Source organism: Pristiophorus japonicus, chromosome 3 (genome assembly GCF_044704955.1).
Source record: "Pristiophorus japonicus isolate sPriJap1 chromosome 3, sPriJap1.hap1, whole genome shotgun sequence".
In the NCBI taxonomy this organism is placed as follows: domain Eukaryota; kingdom Metazoa; phylum Chordata; class Chondrichthyes; family Pristiophoridae; genus Pristiophorus; species Pristiophorus japonicus.
In genome coordinates this window covers 256,472,985-256,500,252 of record NC_091979.1, presented here as the reverse complement: position 1 = coordinate 256,500,252, position 27,268 = coordinate 256,472,985, and the positions used below count along the sequence as shown (strand labels likewise).

At 43.4% G+C, this 27,268-nt stretch overlaps 2 protein-coding genes across 2 annotated transcripts in view; one reads left to right on the top strand and one right to left on the bottom strand.

Annotated features, from left to right (window-relative positions):
- The window catches only part of LOC139260238 (rab11 family-interacting protein 2), a 90,579-nt gene extending 73,927 nt beyond the window's left edge, over window positions 1-16,652 (bottom strand). The window contains exon 1 of the mRNA XM_070876564.1: window positions 16,072-16,652. Coding sequence (XP_070732665.1) covers window positions 16,072-16,427 — 356 coding nt within the window. The 5' untranslated portion in view covers window positions 16,428-16,652. The remainder of the gene's footprint in view (window positions 1-16,071) is intronic.
- The window catches only part of LOC139255665 (uncharacterized), a 286,509-nt gene continuing 275,467 nt past the window's right edge, over window positions 16,227-27,268 (top strand). The window contains exon 1 of the mRNA XM_070873964.1: window positions 16,227-16,800. The gene's annotated coding sequence lies outside the window, so the exon portion shown is untranslated. The remainder of the gene's footprint in view (window positions 16,801-27,268) is intronic.

Sequence of the window (27,268 nt, the reverse complement as noted above, 5' to 3'; positions counted from 1 at the left end):
TTGTTTTTTTATTTAGAGGAGATTGTCTGCTCATAGACATTGTAATCTTGCAAGGAGTGAGGAAAGTGCGCACGGCCTTGCAAAAGCCGGTTTTCGGGGCGCAATGCGCATGCGCCGAAAACTGGCTTTTCCAATCCATCAAGATTTCTCGACAGATCCTCCACATCCCCGGGAGAATGACATCTGCACGGTAAAGATTGGGCTCTTTACCTAACTCATGCCCAGCGAAAAGTCTTCAAACTTTTACACCTGGTAAAAGCATACCTTACTTTTGCCAGCGTAAGAGTTTTAAAACATATAAAAATGTAATTTAATCATTAATTTGTGTTTAAAAACCCTGTCCATCAAGGCAAGTTTATTTTTAACCCTATTAAAACAAAAACATTTTCAAAAAATATATATTTTTTCTAAACATTTAATTTTAAATATGTGGTGTGTTTTTTTTTAGTTATTATGCTGTGTTTTGTTTTAGGAGGGTTTTCTCTGATAGTAATGGGATCTTGTACAAATGGAGATCCCATTTTTATCAATGAGAATACTACCTGGTTATTTGTGGTCCAGGCCCACGTGACTTCAGCATTTCCATACATACAGGGAAGTCATCTATCTCCTTGTACGCTGTGCATCGAATGAAAGCCTCCGACCGGAATTGAAGGTGCCTCTGTGACCACCAGGTATTTTCGTTAACATTTTTTTGGGTCGGGGGCGCTCGTCCGAAGGAAGCCTCCAACTGCAATTTTCCCCCCAGACTATTTAAAATCAAGTACAGTATCAGGAGTGTTCTAAACAGGCAGCCTTATGGTTTGCATTTGAAAATTAACCCATACATATATATCACTTCCTGCTGACGTTAGTTTTGCTATCCACTACCTCATCACTGGCCAACAGTTCATTGTCGGACATTAAGCATTCACTCCGAATGTGCATATAGCAAGGGTTGCCAGCTTGTTCAAATGTTTCAGTTCAAATTATATAGGGCACACCAGCCATTTTAATATCAATATCAAGGGGTTTGTTGAAGAATGGTATCTATTTTTAAATGGCAATTTAAACCAATACAATTATAAAACAAATGTTAATTGACCGTAATGTTGCAAAACAAGATTTAAAAAAAAATAGCAGTAGATACAGATGCTCTATGATATCCAACACGAGTAAGGCAACATTTACTTTAACTGGAAGTCAATTTGAGATGGGAAAGAAAACAAAGAAAACATAATGATCCAATAAATACTGGGTAGCATGATAATCATCTTTTTAAGTCTGAGTGATTGTAAAATGGTATGTACCATTATAAAACAAAGTTTATTGAAAACATATTGTTGTATACATTAGATCCTAATGTAAAAAAGCAACTTTTTGCAGCATAGTAGTTGGAAAAAAGGTTGGAATGCTATGATTTTAGTATAAGCTTCAAAATAAATGTTTTTAAATGGTTATTAAAAACTTAAGTCATGGAAGTTTAGTTTATTCTATATTAAAATAATTAGAACACTTCCTCTAATCTGACTTGTCTCAACTCCTTAAAATTAGCTGTAGAAATAGCCGGAATAGCCATAATGATGACCGTCGCATGCATCAGTGTACGTCATGCTCCTGGGCAGATCAACTACTTGTAAAATGATGGCCAAGGTAAGGTATGCAGGAATGCTACTTTCGTTTAACATTAAAAAAAACTAAACTTGATGCAGTGTTTGTAGATTGCTATTGGTGACATGTACCACAAAATTGGGGGTTCTTCCACAAAAAACCTGTATTGGTCAAAGATTTCAATGTGAAGGTGGAAAAAAAAAGTTTTTAAATTGATACCATAAAAGCTAGGGGTTACATGTCACCAAGGTTTTTCTGAAACAACAGAAAAGAGCTTGCTTGCATTAGTGCACAACTTGTACCCCAAATTTCCAGGTCATAAGAACCAGAGTTAGTGTGTGACTTTTGCAGTTGATGGTACCGGAATGCCAATTTAAATTCCTACCTAAATATGAAAAACACTCGAATTTATAGAATCCTAATACTGATCCCTACAAATTACAGTAATCACAAAGTTATGCATAAAAAAATCCAAGCAAAGAGAAAATAAGATCACAGCTTATATATCTTCAGCAATAGTTTTAAAAGAAATCCCATTAGGTATTGCAGACGTGAAATAACGAGTGATGGAACAAATCTCAGCAAGTTTAAATGTTTAATATTTACATTTATTTTCTTCCCTCCAATTGTAACTTAAACTTTTATAGGAATTGATTTTTAATAAAAAAGGGAGGGCCAGCAGTGATGTCACTGGACATAGATCACAAATGTACACAGCCCTGAAAAATATCAGGCAAGAAAGCCCAGTGAAAGATCGCATAAAAGTGCCACCGAAAGAAAAGAAGAAACGCTGGATCCAAGTTGCAGAAGATTACTGCGCAGTGGTGCATACCATGAGATCTGGATGCCAGTGTAAAAAGAAATGGCACGAGCTTGGTCAAGTAGTTAGTGCAAGTAATTTTTAATTTTTTAATGTAATCGTAATTGTCATGTGACTATCTGTATGTCCCACCCTGCAGAAAGATGCGCTCTGTAAAAAGTTATATTTTATTCTTTGCAGAAGAAATTGGTCAACAAAAGGGAAGCAACTTGAACAGGAGGAGCTACGCCCAATCTGCATCCACTGACATCCTTGGAACAGAGGGTAGCTGCCACGATGAGTCGTACATGGAGAAAAGCCCAGCAAAAGCTGGGCCCGCATGCGAGGAAGAGGGCGAGTCCTGAAAATGCATCGTGGCCCTTCAAATCAACCTACTGCCTGGCCTGCGATGTGTGAGAGTACTCATGTCACCCATCCTGCCCCCTCCCTTGCTGTTAAACTGTTCTGATGTATTTTGCAGAACATGATGATGCTGCTGCTGCCAACCCTGAGGATCCTGAAGATACAGAACAAGAACCAGTACAACCAGATGCGGACGATCCAGACTGGATGCTGGCGGCGATGACTGAAATGTCTACAGGAGAGAGCTTCCAAACTAATGTTTAGGAGCCCACATTAAGGGGCATCAGAGTTTTAATCCCTTGCATAGGTTCTGGTTCCACCGTCCATGGTTTTGATTTCGATATTGTGGGTCCCAGTGGTGCTGCTGGTGTAATGCAGCAGTTTACAGCCAGTGCGCCACTGTCTGAGCCTGCGCCTCCCACTCGAGTGCTGTCGTCTGGAACACCGAGCGTCTCACCGTCCGTGCCCGCGCCTCCCAGTGCAGTGCAGTGGTGCCACGAGGCAGACCCAGGCAGAGGAGAAGGAGATTGGAGACACACTCTCCTGAGATGCAGCGTACAACAGATGAGGCTCAGGTTGTGGCATTGGATGTGGAGACTAATGAGCTTACCCGATCACTCATCGGTGGCGTCAGTGCAGTGGGTGAAGAGGCGACGGTCCTGACGGGAGAAATAGCAGTAATGACACGGGAACTTAGGGAGGGAATGTCCAAGGGAGTGCAATTGATGGCACAGGCCATCAGGGAGGTAGCTGCTGCAATAAGGGCACACAGCCCCGCTCAAATGACACCCCCATGAAGAAGTGAACATTCACTGAGATGTGGATGAGAGATGGTTGCAGCCTTTCTTTGCTGCTTTTATTCTTGTTCTTGATGTCGCTGTAGTAGCGTTTTTCAAATTGAAATTGTTTTATAAGTTTTGTAACTTTACAACTTATAATTGATCTCAGGGTTTTTTTTTTAAAAAAGTGATCTTCGTGTAAATGCTCTCATTTTGTATCTTATTTAATTTTGCACCTAAAGTGATCCTGAAGTCTAATTGATCCCAAGTGTAAGATTTTTCACATTGTTGTAACTTTTGTAAATTTACAACTTGTGATCTTAGGGTTTTTAAGTGATCTTCAAGAGTCATGTTAAAAAGTAAAGTTTGATCAAATATATTACAGTGACGTTAATTTTTCAATAAAATATTTTTTCATTAAAACTGAATCATCTTCCATTAACACAACACAACATTGGAACAACTGCAAAGAATAAATATGTCCATACGCAACTGTGGTCGCAGAGCCCTCAGGCATCAGTAGTTGAAGCGTTCATGGATGAGTTGCTACCGCAGGGCTCGAGCAATCGTTAAACGGGGCACGATGGACGGCCCTCAGTCACTTGCATGCTTTCCTGATCCGTAATACTATCATGCACTGGACCCTCACTTGTGTCTTCTGGTTCCACTACCAGCTCCTGCTGCCTCATGATGGCCAAGTTATGGAGCATGTAGCACACAACAGTGAAGTGACCGACAATCTGAGCAGAGTATTGAAAGTGGTCTCCGGAATGGTCCAGGCATCGGAAACGCTGTTTCAATAGGTCAATGGTCCTCTTGATGATGCTGTGCATCACAATGTGCGCCATGTTGTATTGATGGTCAGCTTCTGTCTGTATCATGCATAGGGGAATCATGAGCCAGGTGGTCAGGCCGTACCCTTGGTCTCCCAGTAGCCAGCTCTGCCCTTCTGGCTGCTGCTCAAACATGTCAGATATAATGCTGTCGTGTAGGATGAACGCATCATGGGTGCTGCCATGGTAGCTCGCATCAACTGACATGGTGCGCTGCTTTTCATCACACACGAGCTGCACATTGATGGGGTGGAAACCTTTTCTATTCCTGTACTGCTCGGAATCCTCCACAGGTGCTCGCAAGGCTATGTGGGTACAATCAATGCAGCCTTGTACCTTTGGGAAGCCGGCAATCCTGAAGAAGCCCACAGCCCTCTCATGGATCGCTTGTGTGGTCATTGGGAAATTGATGAAGTCATTCCTCCGTGCATACAGTGCAGCCGTGACCTGGTAAACGCAGGCATATATTGCACGTTGAGAGATGGTGCACACATCTCCAGTTGTAGCCTGAAACGATCCCGAGGCAGAGAAAGAAAGTGCAGCTGTTACCTTCATTTCAACAAACAAGGCAGTTGGCGTTCTGCTTCTGGGCTGCAAATCTGCTCTCAGCGACAACTTCTCTGCGGAAACACAGCCTTTTGACACAATCAGTCTCGCTCATGTCCAGGTACGAGCGCCTGGCTCGATATTGCCGGCGTGGGTAAGGTCTCCTGCCCATCAGCCTACGGGCTATGGCGTTCCTGGTACGGTGAGCTCTAATCAATTCTCTCCTGTGCAGTGAATTGCTGGCGAACCATTGCATAATCTGTGGTGTTGACGATGCAGCACCCATTCTGCAAATTTAAGTTTCAAACTGGCTATCTGGCTGCCTCTCTCTCCCTGGCCGAATGGCCTCAGTCTCCCTCGCAGCTCGAAGGCTGCTTGCTGTGTCTTCGGCCGCCGTCAGCCGCTGCCGCCGCCCCTATCCCATGGCTGAATGGCCTCAGCTTCCCTCGCAGCTCGAAAGCTGCTTGCTGTGTCTTCGGCTGCCGTCAAGCCACCGACGCCGCCCCTGTCTCCTACATGGAAGGAAGGCCTGCCTGAAGCACCGCAGCTCGAAGGCTGCTTGCTGCCGTTGTTGTTGGGCTGCCGTCGAGTCTCCGACATGGAAGGCCTGCCTGAAGCACCGCAGCTCGAAGGCTGCTGCTGCTTCACGCAGGTAGGAATATTCAATATTTTGTCTTTGCTTTGTTGATAATTTTTTAGTCAGGGTGGCTCTTTATTTGTATAAGAAAGACTGTTGAATGCTTGTAGAATTAAATTACTTCCCTTTCCCACCCCACCTCGTTCCCTACGCCTGATCTGTAAAGTGTAGGCAGGGTTTTTCGGAGCGTACAAAAATCTACACTTACTCCATTCTAAGTTAGTTTGGAGTAAGTTTTCACTGTCTAAACTGTCAAAACAGGTGTAAGTGGCTGGACACGCCCCCTTTTGAAAAAAAACTGTTCCAAAATGAAACTGTTCTAACTGACTAGAACTGGAGCAAACTAAATGCCGAGAATTGCAATTTCTAAGATACTCCATTCTAAACCAGTTGCTCCAAAACAATAGGAGCAACTCAGGCCGAAACTTGACCCCACTAAGTTCCAGGGCCATGAGAGGGATAGGCTTACAGAGGCAGAGAGAGAAACAGGGGCAGATTTCCAATAGGACATTTTATATTGTAATACAGGTATAATGAATCTCGGCAAGATCAGACCAGGGGAAGTTCAACACAAAACATCTGCTTGTAGATTGCCACTAACAGATTGAAATGTAAACCTCAGCAACAAGGCTGCCCAGAACCATCAAATGTACAGATATCACTTTCTGCCATTACCAAATTATGTAACAGTTCCTTTTTAAATTAGTTTGAGATCCATTTTTGGACTGGCCATAAGATCAATACAATAAACCAAAATAAACAAAGAATTATACTTTTAAATGGGCTTGGGTCTCTTTTGCTCAAAAAGGGAAGCGGAGCAAAGAGTGTTTTCATGTAAACAAAAACAGAAAAAGCGAGAAATACTCAACAGGTCTGGCAGCATTGCACAGAAACAGAAGTCAAATCAGTTGCCATTTCAGGTCCAAGATCCTTCCTCAATTTTGCTGGGCATTTTACTGGTGTCCAACCCTCATTACAATTAAAGCCCATTGACAGAATGACAGGTATTGTACATCATCTGCAGCGTCGGGTGATGGATGACAAAAGTGATTTTTCAATATGTTTCAGGGTAGTTATTAAAATACCATATTCTACCAGAGTACTGTAGTAGCCAAGAACTTTCTATTAAGCGGTCTCTCATGGGGTTGCATACTTTCCAAGTATATAGTCTACCACGCACCTGTAAAATGCATATGATGCATAGTAAAAATACATTTGGGGCCAGTTATGTTATTGTACCTACTCATTCATTTTGGAGGCCTAGTCATTTTTCTAAATTGAAGCTCATTAAGTTATTGATCATTTTAGCATTCCAACTTCTGTTGCAAGTGATTTCTTCATGAAGTGAATGTAATCACATATTCAAGGGTTATTTCAGGTTCAATACCTTAATTTGACTATATGAGGTTACCTGGCAACCAACCAAGTAGAGAGGGGCCCCATAATCTTAGCCTACTGTATTCCCCTGTTTTTAATTATTGATGTGGTTTAAGATGCTTGAGAGCAGTTACAACTTTAAAGAGGGGTATAGTTACAGAACTGCTAATGCTTTGGAAACCCCTGGGCTCCAATCCTAAAATGTAACAGTAGATCCTTTTATAATTGAATTTTCCGATACACTATGCAGTTTGTGGCTCCAGAAGAGAACTTGTTTAAGAGATTTCCGGTTTATAGCCTGCTTTTTGTAACTCCAACTGCTGAAAGGAATATATCACAATTAAAACAACTGTATTATGCCATATTCTACTTTTAACCAAATGCATTTACTTAAATTGGTGCAGCAGTTTCACATAGGATTTGTTGAAACTTGGCTGACATCACCAGTTGCCACTCAACAGCAGCACTGTTAAAATCAAAATCAACATGATTTTGTTAATTCTCACTCAGAAGTGTGTCAAGTGACTATTTGTTGCTGTAATCATCAATACAAAATTCAGGTGCAATATTAAACTGGCAACTTAAAAGTAGCTCAAAGTTATGAGAGATGTACAAAAAATTAATTAGGAGTTAATAGTTTGAGGTGAATGTAGTTTAAAAAAAACTATGACGCCTAGATGAAATACCATAACTCAGAGCCATCACCACTTCTAAAAGTTGGAGGTTGGAGAGTAGAAGAGGAGTGATAAATCAGGAAGTGGTGACGGAGTGATGCCAAATCGATCGTAGGAGGAAGATACTGGGGGAGGGGTGTCCTGCGGAAATTCTTTATCGGCAGCACGGTAAGCAAGGAGTGACTCAGTCACACCTCGAACAGGTTTTAAGATCCTGCAATCTGAGGTGGGAGGTGGGGGGGGGGGGGGGAAAGGGAGAGAAGGATTTAGTCTCTCACGTGTAACGAAGTGTAAATGTGCATGTGCATAAAGAATACATTGACTATTTCTCCACAAAAAGCCAAGTGGCAATCTTCCCCATTGATTTATATACCAGTGCAATTGCATTTTTCAGAGCATTGCACATCTGCTTTAAAAGTACCAGCTGCCTCCTTAACACAAGTAGAATCATGTGCCACGTGCAGCTGCGACACTTGTCATAATCCCAAACTGTTCTGTGTAGCAATATAAAAATTAATGAGTAGCAAAAAGGTGATCAGAAACAGAACATCCATCCGGCTGGAATAATTTCATTTTAATACTTCCCTTAAAAAAAAAGGGCAGGGGGTGGTGGGGGGAAAGAGAGAAAGTTAGAGAGGTATCCCAAAAGGGGAAAGCTATATGCATACAACCATCGACTGCAGAAGGACCACGCGCTTTTACACATTCAATTTTATTCCTTCCAAGTTATAAGGTGGGCAACTTTCAACTTCAACAGGGGTGCAAAACTGGTGGTGCTGCATTGGGCGCCAATCAATGGAAAGTAAAAATCGGGTGGATTATATAATGGACAGATTGATCAATTTTCTGCCCCTGCCAAAAGTTGAAAGCTACCCTATAATCTTTAAATTAGTTTGCGGTAACAATTCATATCAAGCAACAAAAAAAAAAGTGGAAAATAAAATGAAGTCTTGGTTATATTAAGTGTCATTGAGGTACAAGTAAAGAAACCGATAGAATATATTTGATTTGCCTCAAAAGGTAGTGCCTTAGTACTTCATGAAATCATTTACCATTAAAGTAAATGGCAGGGTATCCTTTCTGACCATATTTGGAAAGTAGAGCCCTAATGTGCAGCTAAATGACTTCTGGGGAATCCCCATTAAATTTCTGGCAAGCACCCATCCCCTGTAATCTTATCTATAATTGCACAATCAACATTTCCCACCAGATAAGTAGTTTAGCTTAACTCTCTGCTACATTAACCGCACAAGATATCGTGTCAACTGAATCAATATTTTTGATTAGTTGCTTTTCCCAACATTGTTGATACTTCATGCTAGAGCTGTCAAAAATGACAGTTCTTTAAAACCCACTATGCTATATTCCTGAATGGTGTAAACCAAACTAAATCAAGAATGTTTACATAAAACTCAATCTACACCAATTAGAGTATCAATTCAAATGATCGGACATTGTAAATGGGACACGATAACTGCATTACCACTGACATTTTCCTGAAATACAAGGCGACTACTTTCCTGTAGGGTGTACCAACCTCTTGGAATATGCAAATTTACTAAGACACTAATTGCCTGTGTGATAGCTTATATCAAATTATACATATGGCTGCTGTCTCACTAAGTTATTGGTTAGATGGTTATATGAAACATTACTGGCTATTTACCGAGATGAAGAATGTCAGCGATGGGGAGAGTTTTTCTCTGCTTTCGCCACCCAGTGTCAGCATTTCCAAATTGGACCAAACAGAGCAATTTACCCTACCCCAAATGAAGTTCCTTAACTCCCAGCTGCAGAAGAGCATCTGCATCAATGCAAACCTTTCCCTGTCTCTCACCATCAGTCTTCTAGCCTCACAGTGAAATTAATGCCAAGTTATGGGCAGCTTTGGGACTGTAGGCTGTTGCCCTTTAGGATCTGGATCAACATTGCCCAAAGTGGTTTCACACAGAACCCTTATAGTTGCCAAAGCAAACTTGGTAAATCAGCCCGAGCTAGATTCAAACCTGAACCTGCATGTTAACTACCGCCTCATCCACTTCGAACTGTGTCAGCAGTGGCTCAGTGGGTAGCCCTCTTGCCTTGGAGCCAGAAGGTTGTGGGTTCAAGCCCCATTCGAAAGACTTGAGCACATTATCTAGGCTGACACGCCAGTGCAGAACTGGGGGAGTGCTGCACTGTTGGAGGTGCCATCTTTTTGATGAGATGTTAAACCAAGTCTGCTCTTAGGTTGGTGACAAAAGATCCCATAGCACTATTTCAAAGAACAGGGAAGCTCTCCCAGACGTCCTGGTCAATATTTATCCCTCAACAACCAGCAAAGCAAATTATCTGGTCATGATCACATTGCTGCTTGTGTGACCTTGCTGTGTGCATATTGGCTGCTGAGTTTCCTTCATTAAGTTCAAAAATACTTCATTGGTTGTAAAGCACTTTTGGATGTCCCAAGGTCATGAAAGGCGCTATATAAATGCAAGTCTTTCTTTCTCTTTCCTCTCCAAAGCCCCTGAGCCTCTTGTTGCCTCCCAAATCCACACCCACGTTTCCTGCAATTTCATGTTTCAATCTCTCCAATTAGCTCTCCATTCCTGCCACAACACAGAAATAACCCTAATTAAAAAGTCACAAATGACATAATTTGTAATTATGACCTTTCTGCACCCTTTGACGTGATCACCCATATGATCCTCTTCCAACGCCTCTCCTCTGCTATACAGCTCAGTGTGGCTGTTCTCAATTAGTTGCACTTACCTATCTGATCATAGCCACAACACCTCTACCAATGGCTTCTCCGCCCACTCCTGCACTGTTGCCTCAGGGGTTCCCCAAGTATCCATCCTTGGCTTCCTTCTGTTCATCTTCATGCTGCCCCTCGACGACATGGAGTCAGCTGTACTGCTCACATCCACTTAACTGCCTCTGTGCAGTTAGACTGCTGGTGCGTGTGCGATATCCAGTCTTGGATGAGCTGCAATTTCCTCTAGATAAACATTGGGAAGACCAAAGGCATCTTCTTCAATCCTTGCCAAAAATAACATATCCTTGCCATGGTCTCGGGTTGTACTAGACTGTTTGCAACCTCGGCATTTTATTCAAACCGGAGCTGAGTTATCCTCCATCTATTTCCACCTAGGTAACTCTGCCCTGTCTCTGCTCTGCTCATCTGCTGCTGAAACTTTCATCCATGCCTTTGTCACCTCAAGATTTGATTATTCCAATGCTCTCCTCGCCAGCTTTGCATGGTCCATGCTCTGTAAACTTCAGTGCATCTAAAATTCTGTTGCCTGTATCGTATCTTGCACCAAGACCTGCTCATCCATAACTCACCTACATTAGTCCTCCAATTCAACATACTTATCCTCATTGTTAAATCCCTTCATTGCCTCGCTCCTCCCTATGGGGGAACAATTGTGCAGCACCCCATTTGGGGCGATAACTTTTGTACTACCGCAAAAGTTTCACCAGGCGCTACTGAAGCCAACGCTAAAGTCGGCAAGAGGGGCGGTAGCAGTGCACAATGTTGAGTGCAGCGCTGCCAAGATCAGAGGCTCCTTCCCTCCCTTAAAAAGGGAAGGGCCATCGCTGCAGGCTCTGCATGAAATTTTATATTGACACAAGCGACCTTGCACTTAAATACCTCTCTCCAAGCAGCCGGCCTCCCTAACAACACCTCCTGCTGCTGCCGGTGTGGACGCCTGCTGATGCTGCAGGTGGGGGGGGTGGGGACACCGAAGTTCAGATTCGCGGCGCTACTGGGTATGCAGACGGATGACATCATGCTCTCTGGGGCTCAGGAGATTATGGCGCTACGGGTTACCGTCACCGCAAATCTCCACTGCAATTTTGCGGGTGTCTGTAATCCCGCGGCAGCCACAGAGCCGGTAGTGCCCCGTTATTGCCCCTGGAGGTGCTAACGGGGCTGCAAAGGAGGCCAATTTCTAGCCCTATATCTCTAAACTTGTCCAGCCCTACAACCCTCCGAGAACTCTTTGTTCCTCCAACTCCGGCCTCTTACGCATCCATCCCTTCACCTCACCATTGACAGATGCGCCTTCAGCCATCTATGCCCTAGACTCTGGAATTCTCTCCCTCTGCATCACCACCTCCCTCAAGACCCCCCCCCCCCCTCCCCCTGTTTAATATCCCTTTCTTTGGTTTGGCATCATTTTTTCCTTATCTGAAATGTCTTGGGACATTTTTCTACATTAAAAAGACACAATATAAATGCATGTTGCTATAGAACGCAAAAACTATCCCCTCAAACACAGCAGCTGCAGTACGTACCATCCACAAGAATAACTACGGAAACTTGCCATTGTTACTTGGCACTTCCCAGCTCCTCGACCTCTACTACAGTACTATAAAAGGATAGCAGCAAGATCATGGGAGCATCAGCATCAGCAAGTTTCCCTCTAAATTACACACCATTCTGGCTTGCCATTCCTTCATCAGCACTGGGTTAATATGCTGTAATTTCCCACCTGATGCAAGGACTACAGTGGTAATTTGATTTTACGTTTTAAAGTTTAATTTGTTTTAATTGCCGGTGTTTTTAGTGTCCCCTTCCCTTTTATAGGGGGCACTGGGGAAAAAAGGTGATTTTAGTGCCCAAAAAAAAAAACAAAAAAAAAAACAAGAAAAAAAAAGGGCCTTGTAAATGTCTGGTGTGTCATCCAGGTCGGGTGGCACGGTTTAATGTTTTATGTTTTATAGGTAGACTCAAAGAGTTTCAAGGCGATGGCTCATCACCATCTTCTCAGAGAACCAAAGATGGGTGATAAATGCCACCCTTCCAGTATCACCGAAATCTGGCGACAAATAATTTTTTTTAAAAGTCTACAGCTTGGACTGAACAAAATGATTAGAACTTCCCAGCACCAATTAAATGAACCTATTGCACAGAGGGCAGCTGGCCTTTGCCGTGTGTGGACAACTGTCCTTTTAAATTAGATGACACTTGGCAGTTCATTTCTCTCCTTCCACTCAGGATCAACATTGCTCTTAATAAGATACCTGGATCCCAGTGTGTAATCATAATTTTGCACAAAATCAAAGTGAGGTACAATTTAACAGAAATAAAAATTAAACTTTTTTGACCTTTCCTAAATGTAAAAAGACAAACATTTTTGAATATACGTGCATTTCTCGTCTATATTAAAAGCTTTTTAGTTGATCAGATCTCCTGTGGCATTACTTATGGTGAGTCAGAGACATTGTAAAAAGAACATGGTGTTATGGAAATTAGTATTATTAGGGACTCTGATTTATTAGCACTTGAGTGACTCTAGGATCTGCCAGTACCTGTACTGGAATCTGTCAGATCCTCAGTATTTTGAGATGGGGGTCCCAAGGTCTGGGAGTACCGAGCAGACATGGGGGATTGGATCAAAAATGCCTTTGGTCCCTTTTGAAGCAGACCTCAATACCTCTTCCCTCAAATGCATTCTGCCCTGCCCAGTCAGCTTCCTCCCTGACCATAGCCATTTTTGTAACCTCAGATAAATCTCCCCTACTGTTGTCCCCATTTTCAGCTGGTTCCAGTCTTTATGTGCTTGCCTTAGATTTTCTACTTATTAAAAAGTTAATGGATGGAAGGTATCAAATTGGGGTCTGCATTTTCCTGACTACAAGTTCCTGAGCATAGAATTTACCCTTTAGTTTAAAACTGGCAAGTTTGCAGACTTGTACAGAAACAGAAATGTATATAAAAGGAAACAAATTACTTCACAAAAGTTCATCCTGAAGCCTCAAATGGAGATTTAACTGATTTAAAAAAAAAGATAGTAAAGAGGAAATTGGCTGAAAAAAATCCAATCTTGCTAAATAATTTCCATGTTATTTTCTGCCAACAAATAAACCACACCTGTTCTAATTACAGGTGTTGTCTGAGCAGTTCAGAATTGAAGGCAACAATTGTTAATAGTTAGTATTTCCCAAAATAAAAAACTTTAAAGAATTTAATCTCCTTTTTCTTTGAAAGTCTTTTGGAAGAAGCCAAGAAACTCTCAAATCCCCAGAGTCCAACCTGACTCTGAAACAAATAGGAGTCCTAATTCCAGGGAATTGGATTCCAATTCGCTCTGGTGTCACCTCAGGCCTAGACTAGATTTGGGCTGCATTTTCTTCATAAAAGTTTACAGCACGATAAGAGGCCATTTCAGCCGATCGTGTCCATGCTGGCCGACAAAAAGCTATCCCGCCTAATCCCACTTTCCAGCTCTAGGTCCGTAACCCTGCAGGTTGCAGAACTTCAGGTGTACAGCCAAGTACTTTTAAAAAAAAATTGCGGTGAGGGCTTTTGCCTTTACCTTTACCACCCTTTCAGGCAGAGAGGTCCAGACCCCCACCATCCTCTGGATGAAAACACTTAGTCAAATCCCCTCTAAACCTCCTATCAATTACTTTAAATCTATGCCCCCTGGCTGTTGATCCCTCTGCTAAGGGAAACAAGTCCTTCTTATCCACTCCATCTAGGCCTCAATGAGGTCTCCCCTTAGCTCCCTCTGTTCTAATGAAAACAAATCCAGCCTATCTAATCTGTCCTCATTGCTTAGAATCGCCACTCAGCAACATCCTCGTAAACCTCCTCCGTACCCATGCGCAATCACATCCTTCCTGTAATGCGGTGACTAGAACTGCACGCAATACTCCAGCAGTGGCCTAACTATTGTTTTATACAATTCAAGCATAAACCCCCCTCCCCACTCTTGTATTATTAAAAGGCAAGCATTCTGTATGCCTTCTTTACCATCTTATCCACGTGGCCTGCTACTTTCAGGGATCTGTGGACATGCACTCCAAGGTCCCTTTGTTTCTCTACACTTCAGTATGCTACCATTTAATGTGTAATCATTCCCTTTCCTTGTTAGCCTTCCCCAAATGCATTACCTCACACTTCTCTGGATTAAATTCAATTTTCCACTGTTCTGCCCACCTGACTAGTACATTTATATCTTCCTGCAGTCCGCAGCTTTCTTCTTCATTATCAACCACACAGGCGATTTTAGTATCATCTGCAAACTTCTTAATCATACCCCCTATATTCAAGTTTAGATCATTGATTTATATCACAAAAAAGCATGGGACCTAGTACTGAGCCCTGCAGAACCCCGCTGGCAACATATTTCCAGGTCACAGAAACACCCATCAACCATTACCCTTTGCTTCCTGCCTCAGCCAATTTTGGATCCAATTTGCCACGTTGCCCTGGATCCCATGAGCTTTCACTTTTGGTGACCAGTCTACCATGTGGGACTATATCAAAAGCTTTGCTAAAATCCATCTACACTACATTATACACCTTCATCGACCTTCCTGGTTACCTCCTCGAAAAATTCAATGAAGTTAGTCAGACACGACCTTCCCTTAACAAATCTGCGATGACTGTTCTTGATTAATCTGTGTCTTTCCAAGTTAAGATTTATCCTGTCCTTCAGGATTTTTTCCAATAATTTTCCCAACACTGAGGTTAGGCTGACTGGCTTGTAATTACTCGATCTATCCCTTTCTCCCTGAAAGAAAAGTACCACATTAGCAGTCCTCTGGCACAACACCTGAAGCCAGAGAGGATTGGAAAATGATCGTCAAAGCCTCTGCTATTTCTTCTTTTGCTTTGCTTAACAGCCTAGGATACATTTCATCCGGGTCTGGGGACTTATCACTTTCAAAGCTACTAAACCCCTTAATACCTCCTCTCTCACTATGTTTATTTCATCTTATTTTTCACACTTCTCCTTGATAGTAGTGTCTGCATCACCCCTCTCTTGTGAAAACAGATGCAAAGTATTTATTTTTCTTTGTAGTGATGCACAATAGTAGGGCAAGTGCACCCAAAGAGAAATTGCTGTCAACCTACAGGTCAACATCTTTTCACATATGTTATGGAATGAATATATATCATATTGCAGAAGTGGTGCACCTTAGATGTAAAGATAATAAAGTGGATTGATATTTGACCAAAAAAGATATATAGAATATTTATTTTTAATTTACTGCTAAAGACACACACACACACACACACACACACAATTACTAGGTTTTTGGGAGTATTCCAAGTGCTGTATCATGTTCATTGCCCTTTTACTACATAAATTTCTACTGCATAATTGGAGACGACTTCTTTTTAAAAAAAAAAACTAGTTACAAAAAATTGCTTTTACACAATTCAAAATCATTCAGAAAGCTGTTGAACGGACACCTACACCAGCAGACTGGGTTAACCTGCTACCAATATTTTATTGGGTGGTGTGGGGAGGGAATGGTTTTAGATTATGCACACGTCATACTCTAGTCAAAATACACACCATGAACAAACTGCGATGTAGATATATAGTGAATTACTACATGTGTAACATTTTTAACATATATATGTATTTTGAGGGTGGATAAGTGAGGTGCTACTTACCTTTAACTCAATAGCAGATTTATACAACCAATTAAAAGAGACTTAAAAAAAGGGGGGGGGGACACTTACTCTTTTTGCCTCCTCGCTTTGTTTTCAAAAAGTTCATTGAGGCAAATGGCTACCTGGCCGAGGAATTTATCCAGGCCGACCAGTGAACGGTGCATGACGATCAGGTGCAGGGTGTATTTCTCCGGGGTTCCCTGCAGCAGCAGACCGGGAAACTCGAAGGACACCTCCTCCTTCCATGTCGGGCACAGGGTTTTCTCCGCCACCGAGGTCGAGTATTTCTCCTTGCCCAGCTGGATAATGGTGTACGTGTCGTTGGTGCCGCTCTTGCCTTTGGGGTTCAACTCGCGGGCTTGCATGACAATCACTTGGACATGTGTGGGGAACCACGTCTGCGACTGCTCCGCCAGCATCATCATTTCTCTCTCGATTTTTTTTGTGTTGTTGCTCAATTCCACCTCTCTTTAGCTCACCGGAAAAAAAGAACCCACCCCGCTTCGGGCGAGGATTCAAGCCCAAAGGTGTCGAGAACGTCCTAGCAGTGTCGGCGTCACATTCCCTCGACCGCTGCCCGACATAAATAGGCCGAAGTAACGAGGAGAAAGCCCACGCTCTTTCCTACTCTCCCATTCTCTCTCGCTCTGCGTCCTGATAGGAGGAAGGGTCGGAGGTCAGAGTTGAAACTCTCACCCGTTGCCACTAGCAACGCACTTGGCTTTGGGAACACAGAGGGATTTGTCTTCAGAGTGTTCCACTTCCAGGCCAGCATTTCAAAAGCCGTTCTTTTTAGAGGTAAGCAGAGTATACTGGGTGGGGTGGAAGAATGTGATATGCATAGAAATATAGAAACGTCTGAGTGGAATTATGACTAACTTTAAACCTTATCAAGGCAAACTCAAGGGTGAGGCAGATGGAATAGATGGAACTGTGTTTAATTGTAAGAGTGCTGAACCGCATCAAAGGAGAATACATTTTTAAACCAATATAAGTGGATAAGAACATAAGAAATAAGATTAGGTCATATGGCCCCTGGAGCCTGCTCCACCATTCAATAAGACCATGGCTGATCTGATCATACCCCTTAACCAATTATTCCTTAACCAAGGCCCGAGGTTCTGAAATTCCCTCCCTAAACCTCTCCCCCTCTCCATCTCTCTTTCCTCCTTGAAGACACTCCTTAAAACCTACCTCTTTGACCAAGCACTGCCCTAATATCTCCTTATGTGGCTCGGTGTCAAATTTTTTTTTATAACGGTCCTGTGAAGCGCCTTGGGATGTTTTACAATGTTAAAGGCGCTATATAAATACAAGTTGTTGTGTGGTTCCCCAGAGTCCAACAGCCCCAGCTCAGCTCTCAGGAAGATCAGACATTGCAAACCCCATTATTTTCTGTGGGCACATGATGGGGATATTCACATTGGTAACATCACCGAGCATAATAGTAGGTAACAAAGTTGATGTATTTTTTTTAAGTGGCAAACCAGATTTTGATAAATCTATATTTTTCCAGTATAAAATAGAGGTATATTTTGAATAAAAGAGCACTTTCCAGTGTCAGCTTCCCTTTAAAATAATTCTTATAATGTTTAGTTTCCATTTTGATAGTGGCAATTTGATGATGAATAAAATGATGAAGGGACTAGATTGCGTTCACGTTGATAAAATATTTCAATTAGATAGGTTGGGTAGGACTCGGGTCATGTGTATAAATTACGCAAGAGAAGAAATAGGCTAGATGCTAGGTGATTCCTCTTTTCTCAGAGGATAATAGACCGAGGGAACCCGTTACCAGCTTGTGCGGTGAGTGCTGATTCTCTGTATAGCTTCAAGAGAGCGCTGAATTTGTTCTTGTCTGGGGCGGAGATTGCACCATACAAGAGGAAAGTCCCAAATAATATAAGCCAAGGCTAATGTGGTCTCCTGGAGAGGGATCGGAGAGGAATTTTTCAGACTTTCTTTCCCTTTTGGCCTTGTTGTTTTTGATCTGGTTTATCGCCTCTCCCAGGAGATTACATTACACCTAGGGGGTAAGGAGTCTCTATATAATTCGTTAGACATCCCAATTGGATGGGATAAGCTAAATAGACCAGCTGTTCTTTTCCTGTCCAATGTTTTTGTATGCGCATCTGGGTTTAGGAAAATCCAGACTACTGTGATTTTTTTTTTGTCTGATTTTACTATTATCCTTTGTTTAAAAAAACTTTCTTACACCCAGATAAGAGTCAGTGATCAGCTCTCCTCTTTCCACCTGATTACTTTATTCATTGCAGTATTCTATTAAATGGTTTTGATTGTTGTAAATTCCTAAGTATTCTTCCTGTAAAGATATCTGTTGGAGACCTTTGGTTATTTTCTCATTTTTCTTATTATTTTGATTTAATGTGCATTGTTTACTCCCTCTGTGCCCACCTGCTAAAATCTCTTTCTATTTCCTCTCCGTGTAATATTGAGTTATTTCCTTCCATTCTCATCCTTATTTTCAAATTCCTCCATGGCCTCACCCCTCCCTATCTCTGTAATCTACCCCATGCCCACAATCCACCGAGATATCATCTGTGCTCCTCTAATTCTACCCTCCTGAGCATCCCTGATTGTAATTGCTCAACCATTGGTGGCCGTGCCTTCTGTTGCCTAGGCCCCAAGCTCTGGAACGCCCTGTGTAAACCTCTCTACCTCTCTTTCCTTCTTCAAGACGCTCCTTAAAACATATCTCTTTGACCAAGCTTTTGGTCACCTGCGCTAATTTCTACTTATGTGGCTCGGTGTCAACCTTTTATCGCATAATACTCCTGTGAAGCACCTTGGGACATTTCACTAAGTTAAAGATGCTATATAAATACAAGTTGTTGTTGTTGTTACATTGTGTTAACCTTACACATTAGCCTCCATTAGTACTTTTCTGTTTTAAAATATTAATATTTGCTCTTACTAACTAATAAAACACCCATAATAACTTGCATTATCCCACAATTACCATAGAAAATGTCTGAAAGTGCTTCATAGAGACCTAAAGATAAAAATGGACGCCGAGTCAAAGGAGATATTAGGAAAGGTGACCAAAAGCTTGGCCAAAGAGGTGGGTTTGAAGAAGGATCTTAAATGAGGAAACGAAGATAGAGAAGTGGAAGAGTTTAGGGAGGGAATTCCAGAGTGTGGGACCTTAGGTGACTGAAGGTATATCCAAAGCAAGAGTAAGCCCATGGAAGGATTTAAAGACAAGGAGGAGCATGTTAAATTAAGGTATTGGGAGCCAATATAGGTGAGTAAGGGCATGGGTGATAGGCAAGCAAGACTTAGTGCAGGATAGGATACATGCAGCAGAGTTTTGAATTAGTTGAAGTTCACGAAATGCAGAGGATGGGTGATTGGCCAAGAGAGATTTAGAATGGTCAAGTCTGGAAGTGACAAAGACATGGGTGAAAGTCTCAGCAGCAGATGGGCTGAGGTAGGAGTGGAAGTGGCTGATGTTATAGAAGTGGATGGAGGTGCTCTTTGTGATAAGAGGTCATGAGTGAAATTGAATGCAATAAATCTGGCAATTTTCTAAACAAATATCTGACCTACATGTGACACCAGTCTCACAATATGTGGTTGACTGTTAATTACACAAAATTGGAGCCCATGGGATTGGGGGTAATACATTAGCATGAATTGAGGATTGATTATTCCTACTCTCTGTTTTCTGTCCATTAAACGGGTCATTTTCGGATTGGCAGGCTGTAACTAGTGGGGTACCACAAGGATCAGTGTTTGGGCCTCAGCTATTAACAATCTATATCAATGACTTAGATGAGGGGACCATGTGTAATGTATCCAGTATAGGTGGTGTACCGCAACTGCAGCATGTGGAAGTTTGTGGAGAGCATTGTGGTCCCGGTCGACCACGTCTGCAGTAAGTATCTGCATTTCGAGAAGCTTCAACTCAGAGTTGTTCAGTTAGAGTCCAAGGTGCAGACATTGCAGGGTATCAGGGAGGGGGAGAATTATCTGGACACTTGATCCAGAAGGCAGGCAAACCATAGATACCAAATCGTAGGTACCAACGATATAGGTAAAAAGCGGGATGCGGCCCTACAAGCTGAATTTAGGGAGCTAGGAGTTAAATTAAAAAGTAGGACCTCAAAGGTAGTAATCTCAGGATTGCTACCAGTGCCACATGCTAGTCAGAGTAGGAATTGCAGGATAGGTAAGATGAATACGTGGCTTGAGGAGTGGTGCAAGAGGGAGGGATTCAAATTCCTGGGACATTGGAACTGGTTCTGGGAGAGGTGGGACCAGTACAAACCAGACAGTCTGCACCTGGGCAGGACCGGAACCAATGTCCTAGGCAGTGTGTTTGCTAGTGCTGTTGGGGAGAGATTAAACTAATATGGCAGGGGGATGGGAACCTATGCAAGGAAACAGAGGGAAATAAAATGGGGGCAGAGCAAAAGATAGAGATTAGAATAGTAAAAGTGGAGGGCATAGAAACCCAAGGCAAAAATCAAAAAGGGCCACATTACAGCAAAATTCTAAAGGGGCAAAGAGTGTTAAAAAGACAAGCCTGAAGGCTCTGTGCCTCAAAGCGAGGAGTATTCGTAATAAGGTGGATGAATTAACTGCGCAGGCAGCTATTAACGATTAGGAGACAATTGGGATTACGGAGACATGGCTCCAGGGTGACCAAGGCTGGGAACTTAACATCCAGGGCTATTCAACATTCAGGAAGGATAGACAGAAAGGAAAAGGAGGTGGGGCAGCGTTGCTGGTTAAAGAGGTAATTAACGCAATAGTAAGAAAGGATATTAGCTTGGATGATGTGGAATCTGTATGGGTAGAGCTGCGGACTACCAAAGGGCAGAAAGCGCTAGTGGGAGTTGTGTACAGACCACCAAACAGTCGTAGTGAGGTCGGGGATGGCATCAAACAGGAAATTAGGGATGCATGCAATAAAGGTACAGCAGTTATCATGGGTGACTTTAATCTACATATAGATTGGGCTAACCAAGCTGGTTGCAATGTGGTGGAGGAGGATTTCCTGGAGTGTATTGGGGATGGCTTTCGAGACCAATATGTCGAGGAACCAACTAGAGAGCTGGCCATCCTAGACTGGGTGTTGTGAAATGAGAGAGGACTAATTAGCAATCTTATTGTGCGAGGCCCCCTGGGGAAGAGTGACCATAATATGGTAGAATTCTTTATTAAGATGGAGAGTGATAGTGGTAATTCAGAGACGAGGGTCCTGAACTTAAGGAAAGGTAACTTCGATGGTATGAGACATGAATTGGCTAGAATAGACTGGCAAATTATACTTTAAAGGGTTGACAGTGGGCAGACATTTATAGATTACATGGATGAACTTCAACAATTGTACATCCCTGTCTGAAGTAAAAATAAAATGGGGAAGGTAGCTCAACCGTTGCTAACAAGGGAAATTAGGGATAGTGTTAAATCCAAGGAAGAGGCATATAAATTGGCCAGAAAAAGCAGCAAACCTGAGGACTGGGAGAAATTTAGAATTCAGCAGAGGAGGACAAACGGTTTAATTAGGAGGGGGGAAATAGAGTATGAGAGGAAGCTTGCAGGGAACATCAAAACTGACTGCAAAAGCTTCTATAGATATGTGCAGAGAAAAAGATTAGTGAAGACCAACGTAGGTCCTTTGCAGTCAGAATCAGGTGAATTTATAATGGGGAATAAAGAAATGGCAGACCAATTAAACAAATACTTTGGATCTGTCTTCACTAAGGAAGGCACAAATAATCTTCTGGAAATACTAAGGGTTCGAGGGTCTAGTGAAAAGGAGGAACTGAAGGAAATCCTTATTAGTCAGGAAATTGTGTTAGGGAAATTGATGGGATTGAAGGACGATAAATCCCCAGGGCCTGATAGGCTGCATCCCAGAGTACTTAAGGAAGTGGCCCTAGAAATAGTGGATGCATTGGTGATCATTTTCCAACATTCTATTGACTCTGGATCAGTTCCTATGGACTGGAGGGTAGCTAGTGTAACACCCCTTTTAAAAAAGGAGGGAGAGAGAAAACAGCGAATTATAGACCGGTTAGCCTGACATCGGTAGTGGGGAAAATGTTGGAATCAATTATTAAAGATGAAATAGCAGCGCATTTGGAAAGCAGTGACAGGATCGGCCCAAGTCAGCATGGAGTTATGAAAGGGAAAAATCATGCTTGACAAATCTCCTAGAATTTTTTGAGGATGTAACTAGTAGAGTGGACAAGGGAGAACCAGTTGATGTAGTGTATTTGGACTTTCAAAAGGCTTTTGACAAGGTCCCACACAAGAGATGAGTATGCAAAATGAAAGCACATGGGATTGGGGGTAATGTATTGATGTGGATAGAGAACTGGTTGGCAGACAGGAAGCAGAGAGTCGGAATAAACGGGTCCTTTTCCGAATGGCAGGCAGTGGCCAGTGGGGTGCCGCAGGGTTCAGTGCTGGGACCCCAGCTATTTACAATATACATCAATGATTTAGATGAAGGAATTGAATGTAATATCTCCAAGTTTGCAGATGACACTAAGCTGGGTGGCGGTGTGAGCTATGAGGAGGATGCAAAGAGGCTGCAGGGTGACTTGGACAGGTTAGGTGAGTGGGCAAATGCATGGCAGATGCAGTATAAAATGGATAAATGTGACGTTATTCACTTTGGTGGCAAAACCAGGAAGACAGAATATTATCTGAATGGTGACAAATTAGGAAAAGGGGAGGTGCAGCGAGACCTGGGTGTCCTGGTACATCAGTCATTGAAGTTTGGCATGCAGGTACAGCAGGTGCTGAAGAAGGCAAATGGCATGTTGGCCTTCATAGCTAGAGGATTTGAGTACAGAAGCAGGGAGGTCTTACTGCAGTTGTACAGAGCCTTGGTGAGGCCACACCTGGAATATTGTGTTCAGTTTTGGTCTCCTAATCTGAGGAAGGACGTTCTTGCTATTAAGGGAGTACAGCAAAGGTTCACCAGATTGATTCCCAGGCTAGCAGGACTGACATATGAGGAGAGACTGGATCAACTCGGCTTGTATCCACTGGAGTTTAGAAGAATGAAAGGGGATCTCATAGAAACATCTAAAATTCTGACGGGATTGGACAGATTAAAGGCAGGAAGAATGTTCCTGTTGCTGAGGAGTTCCAGAACCAGGGGTCACAGTCTAAGAATAAAGGGTAAGCCATTTAGGACCAAGATGAGGAAAAACTTCTTCACTCAGAGAGTGGTTAACCTGTGGAATTCTCTGCCGCAAAAAGCTGTTGAGGCCAGTTCGTTGGATGTATTCAAAAGGGAGTTAGATATGACCCTTACGGCCAAAGGGATCAAGGGCTATGGAGAGAAAGCAGGAAAGGGGTACTGAGGTTGAATGATCAGCCATGATCTTATTGAATGGCGGTGCAGGCTCGAAGGGCCGAATGGCCTGCTCCTGCACCTAATTTCTATGTTTCTATGTTTCTATGTTTCAGTCACACCCCTTATGTTAGGTAATGTGCAGGTCTGGTTAGTGGTCAGGAGGTTCTGACTGCAACTCAGGGAGGTAACCGGACCCCAGGTGCAGTGCCGAAGGAGCCTCAGCCTTTGCCCTTATCCAACAGGTATAAGGTTCTTGCTGCCTGTGTGGATGAGGGCAAAGTCTACAGGGTGGATGAGCAAACTGACCACGGCACTGTGGTACCGGAGGGCATTCAAGTGAGTGAAAAGGAATGTTGTAGTGGTAAGGGACAGTATAGTTGGGAGATAGATGCTGCCCTGTGCAGCCACGACCGGCAGTTCTGAAGGTTGTGTTGCCTGCCTGGTGCCAGGGTTAAGGATATCTACTTGTGGCTGGAGAAGAATTTGGAGTGGGAGGAGGAGGATCCAGTTGTCAGAGTCCACGTAGGCACCAACGACAAAGGGAGAACCAGGCATGAGGTTCTACTGAGAGAGTTTGAGGAGCTGGAGTCAAATTAAAAAGCAGAACCTCAAAGGTAATAATCTCTGGATTGTTACCTGAGCCACTCGCAAATTGACTTAGGGTCAAGCAGATCTGAAGATTAAGTACATGGCTCAAAGAGTGGTATGGGAGGAAGAGGTTTCAATTCATGGGGCACTGGTACCAGTACTGGGGAAAGAGAGAGCTGTTCCGTTTAGCACGGTCTCCATTTAAACCGGGCTGGGACTAGTGTCCTGGTGAATCGGTTAACTAGGGCTGTAGATAGGGCATTAAACTAAAAAGGCAGGGGGAAGGGGTCTGGTATGGGGAAATTTAGAAATCTAAAGAAAGAAGTCAAGACAATAGAGCTGGCCTTGCTGGGCTGCTGGGGATGATGAGTTCAGCTTGGTGGTCAACCGTGATGTCGGTTGCCACTTGTGTGTGTATTGGAGGGTCAGAGTTGGTGGTGGCTTCTTCAGGTTGCTCGTGGCTGTCTGTGAATCGCATTTTGGTTTGGTCCGAATGCTTTCTGCAAGTTAGTCCATTTGCAAGTTTGACCTCAAACACCCTACTCCCTTCTTTGGCTATGACAGTGCCAGCAAGCCATTTGGGACCATGTCCATAGTTGAGTACAAATACAGGGTCATTGACTTCAATATCGCGTGACAAATTTGCGCGATCATGGTACATGCTTTGTTGATGCCGCCTGCCCTCGACATGATCATGGAGATCAGGGTGGGCTAGAGAGAGCCTTGTTTTGAGTGTCCTTTTCATGAGCAGTTCGGCAGGGGGAACCCCAATGAGCGAGTGGGGTCTTGTGCGATAGCTGAGCAGGACTCGGGACAGGTGGGTCTGGCAGGGAGCCTTCCGACACGTGTTTCAAGCTTTGCTTGATGGTTTGGACTGCCAGTTCTGCCTGGCCGTTGGATGCGGGCTTGAACGGGGCAGATGTGACATGCTTGATCCCATTGTTGGTCATGAATTCCTTGAATTCAGCGCTGGTGAAGCACGGCCCATTGTCGCTGACAAGGACATCAAGCAGGCTGTGCGTGGCAAACATGGCTCGTAGGCTTTCGATGGTGGCAGTGGACATACTTACAGACATTATTACACACTCAATCCATTTTGAATAAGCATCCACAACAACCAAAAACATTTTGCCTAGAAACGGGCCAGCGAAGTCAACATGGATCCTAGACCATGGTTTGGAGGGCCATGATCACAAACTTAGCGGTGCCTCCCTGGGTGCTCAGTTGAGAGCAAGTGTTGCATTGGCGCACGCAAGACTCCAAATCTGAGTCGATGCCGGGCCACCACACATAGGATCTGGCTATAGCTTTCATCATTACTATGCCTGGATGGGTACTGTGTAGGTCGCGTATGAACGTTTCCCTGCCTTTATTAGGCAAAACCACAAGATTACCCCACAAAAGATAGTCCTCCTGTATGGACATTTCATCTTTGCGCCGCTGCAACGGCTTGATCTCTTCATGCATCTCCGCTGGGACACTGGACCAGCTCCCATGGAGGACACATTTTTTTACAAGGGATAGTAAAGGATCCTGATCTGGCGGATTGTAACGGATGACATTTTGTTTTCAAATGCATCCATCACCAAGAACAAGTCTGTAGGCTGTGCCATTTCTACCCCGGTGGTGGGCAATGGTAGCCGACTGAGCATCAGCACAGTTCTCTGTGCCTGGCCTGTGGCGAATTACATAGTTATATGCAGACAGCGTGAGCGCTCATCTTTGGGTGCGAGCAGAGGGGTTGGTATTAATACCTTTGCTCTCTGAGAATAGCGATATGAGCGGTTTATGGTCAGTTTCTAACTCGAACTTAAGCCCAAACAGATACTGATGCATTTTTATCACCCCGTAAACGCATACCAGAGCTTCTTTTTCAATCATGCTGTAGGCCCTTTCAGCCTTGGACAAACTCCTGGGTGCATAAGCGACCGGTTGCAATATTCCCGATTTGTTTGCTTGTTGTAACACACATCCGACCCCGTACGAAGACGCGTCGCAAGCTAGCACTAAATGTTTACATGGGTCATACAAAACAAGCAGTTTGTTGGAACATAACAGATTTATGGCTTTCTCAAAAGCAGTCTCTTGTGATTTCCCCCATACCCAGTCATCTCCCTTGTGTAGCAACACATGTAGAGGTTCTAGCATGGAGCTTAACCCGGGTAGGCAATTACCAAAATAATTGAGGAGTCCCAGGAGCGACCGCAGCTCCGTCACGTTCTGTGATCTCGGCGCGTTCTTGATGGCCTCCGTCTTGGCGTCGGTGGGTTTGATGCCGTCTGCGCGATTCTTCTCCCTAAGAACTCGACCTCTGGCGCCAGGAAAACACACTTCGACTCTGAGTCATCTGAGGTCGTACAGCTGCAGGCGTGTACGTTCTGCCATATGCATTCCTGCCTGAAAACGATGTTACTTTCTGTACAGTTCTGATGCATCTTTATGCTGCAAAATTTGTTTGGTGTTATCGCTGGTGGACATAAATGCCTGGGCTATCGTTATGGCTTTGCTCAGATTCGGTGTTTCAACAGTCAATAGTTTGCGAAGGATAACCTCATGGCCAATGCCAAGCACAAAAAAGTCTCTTAGCATTTGTTCCAGGAATCCACCGAATTCGCAATGTCCTGCAAGGTGCCTTAGTTCGGCGACATAGCTCGGCACTTCCTGGCCTTCAGACCATTGACAAGTATGAAATCGATACCTTGCCATCAGAATGCTCTCCTTCGGATTTAGGTACTCCCGGACCAGCGTACACAGTTCTTCATATGATTTGGTTGTTGGTTTCACCAGAGCAAGAAGATTCTTCATGAGGCCATAGGTTGTTGCCCCGCATAAGGTGAGGAGGATCGCCCTTTGTTTGGCAGTGTTCTCATTCCCTTCCAGCTCGTTGGCCATGAAGTATTGGTCGAGTCGCTCCAAGAAGGCTTCCCAATCATCACCTACGGAGAATTTCTCCAGGATTCCAACAGTTTTCTGCATTTTCAAGTGATGGTTCGTTATCTATTACTCGTCGCCAGTTGTTATGTCTCAAATAAAGCAATGTGACTGAGTACTGTAGTCTTGAGTAACTGTGACCTTAGTCTCTTTATTCTGACTCCAGAGTGCTGGCACAGCATGGGAGGCTTGCTTATATGCAATGCTCCCAAGGAATGCTGGGATCTCTTAGGACTCCAACAGATGCGCCCTCTGGTGGCGGTAGAATGCTGGTTACAAGGTGTTGCATACATAACAAAAGGTACTTAAGAAACTAATCGTTTCTGACAAATCCCCATGACCTGTAAAAGCTGACAAATCCATTGGACCTGATGACCTACATGCTAGGGTTCTAAAAGAGGTGGC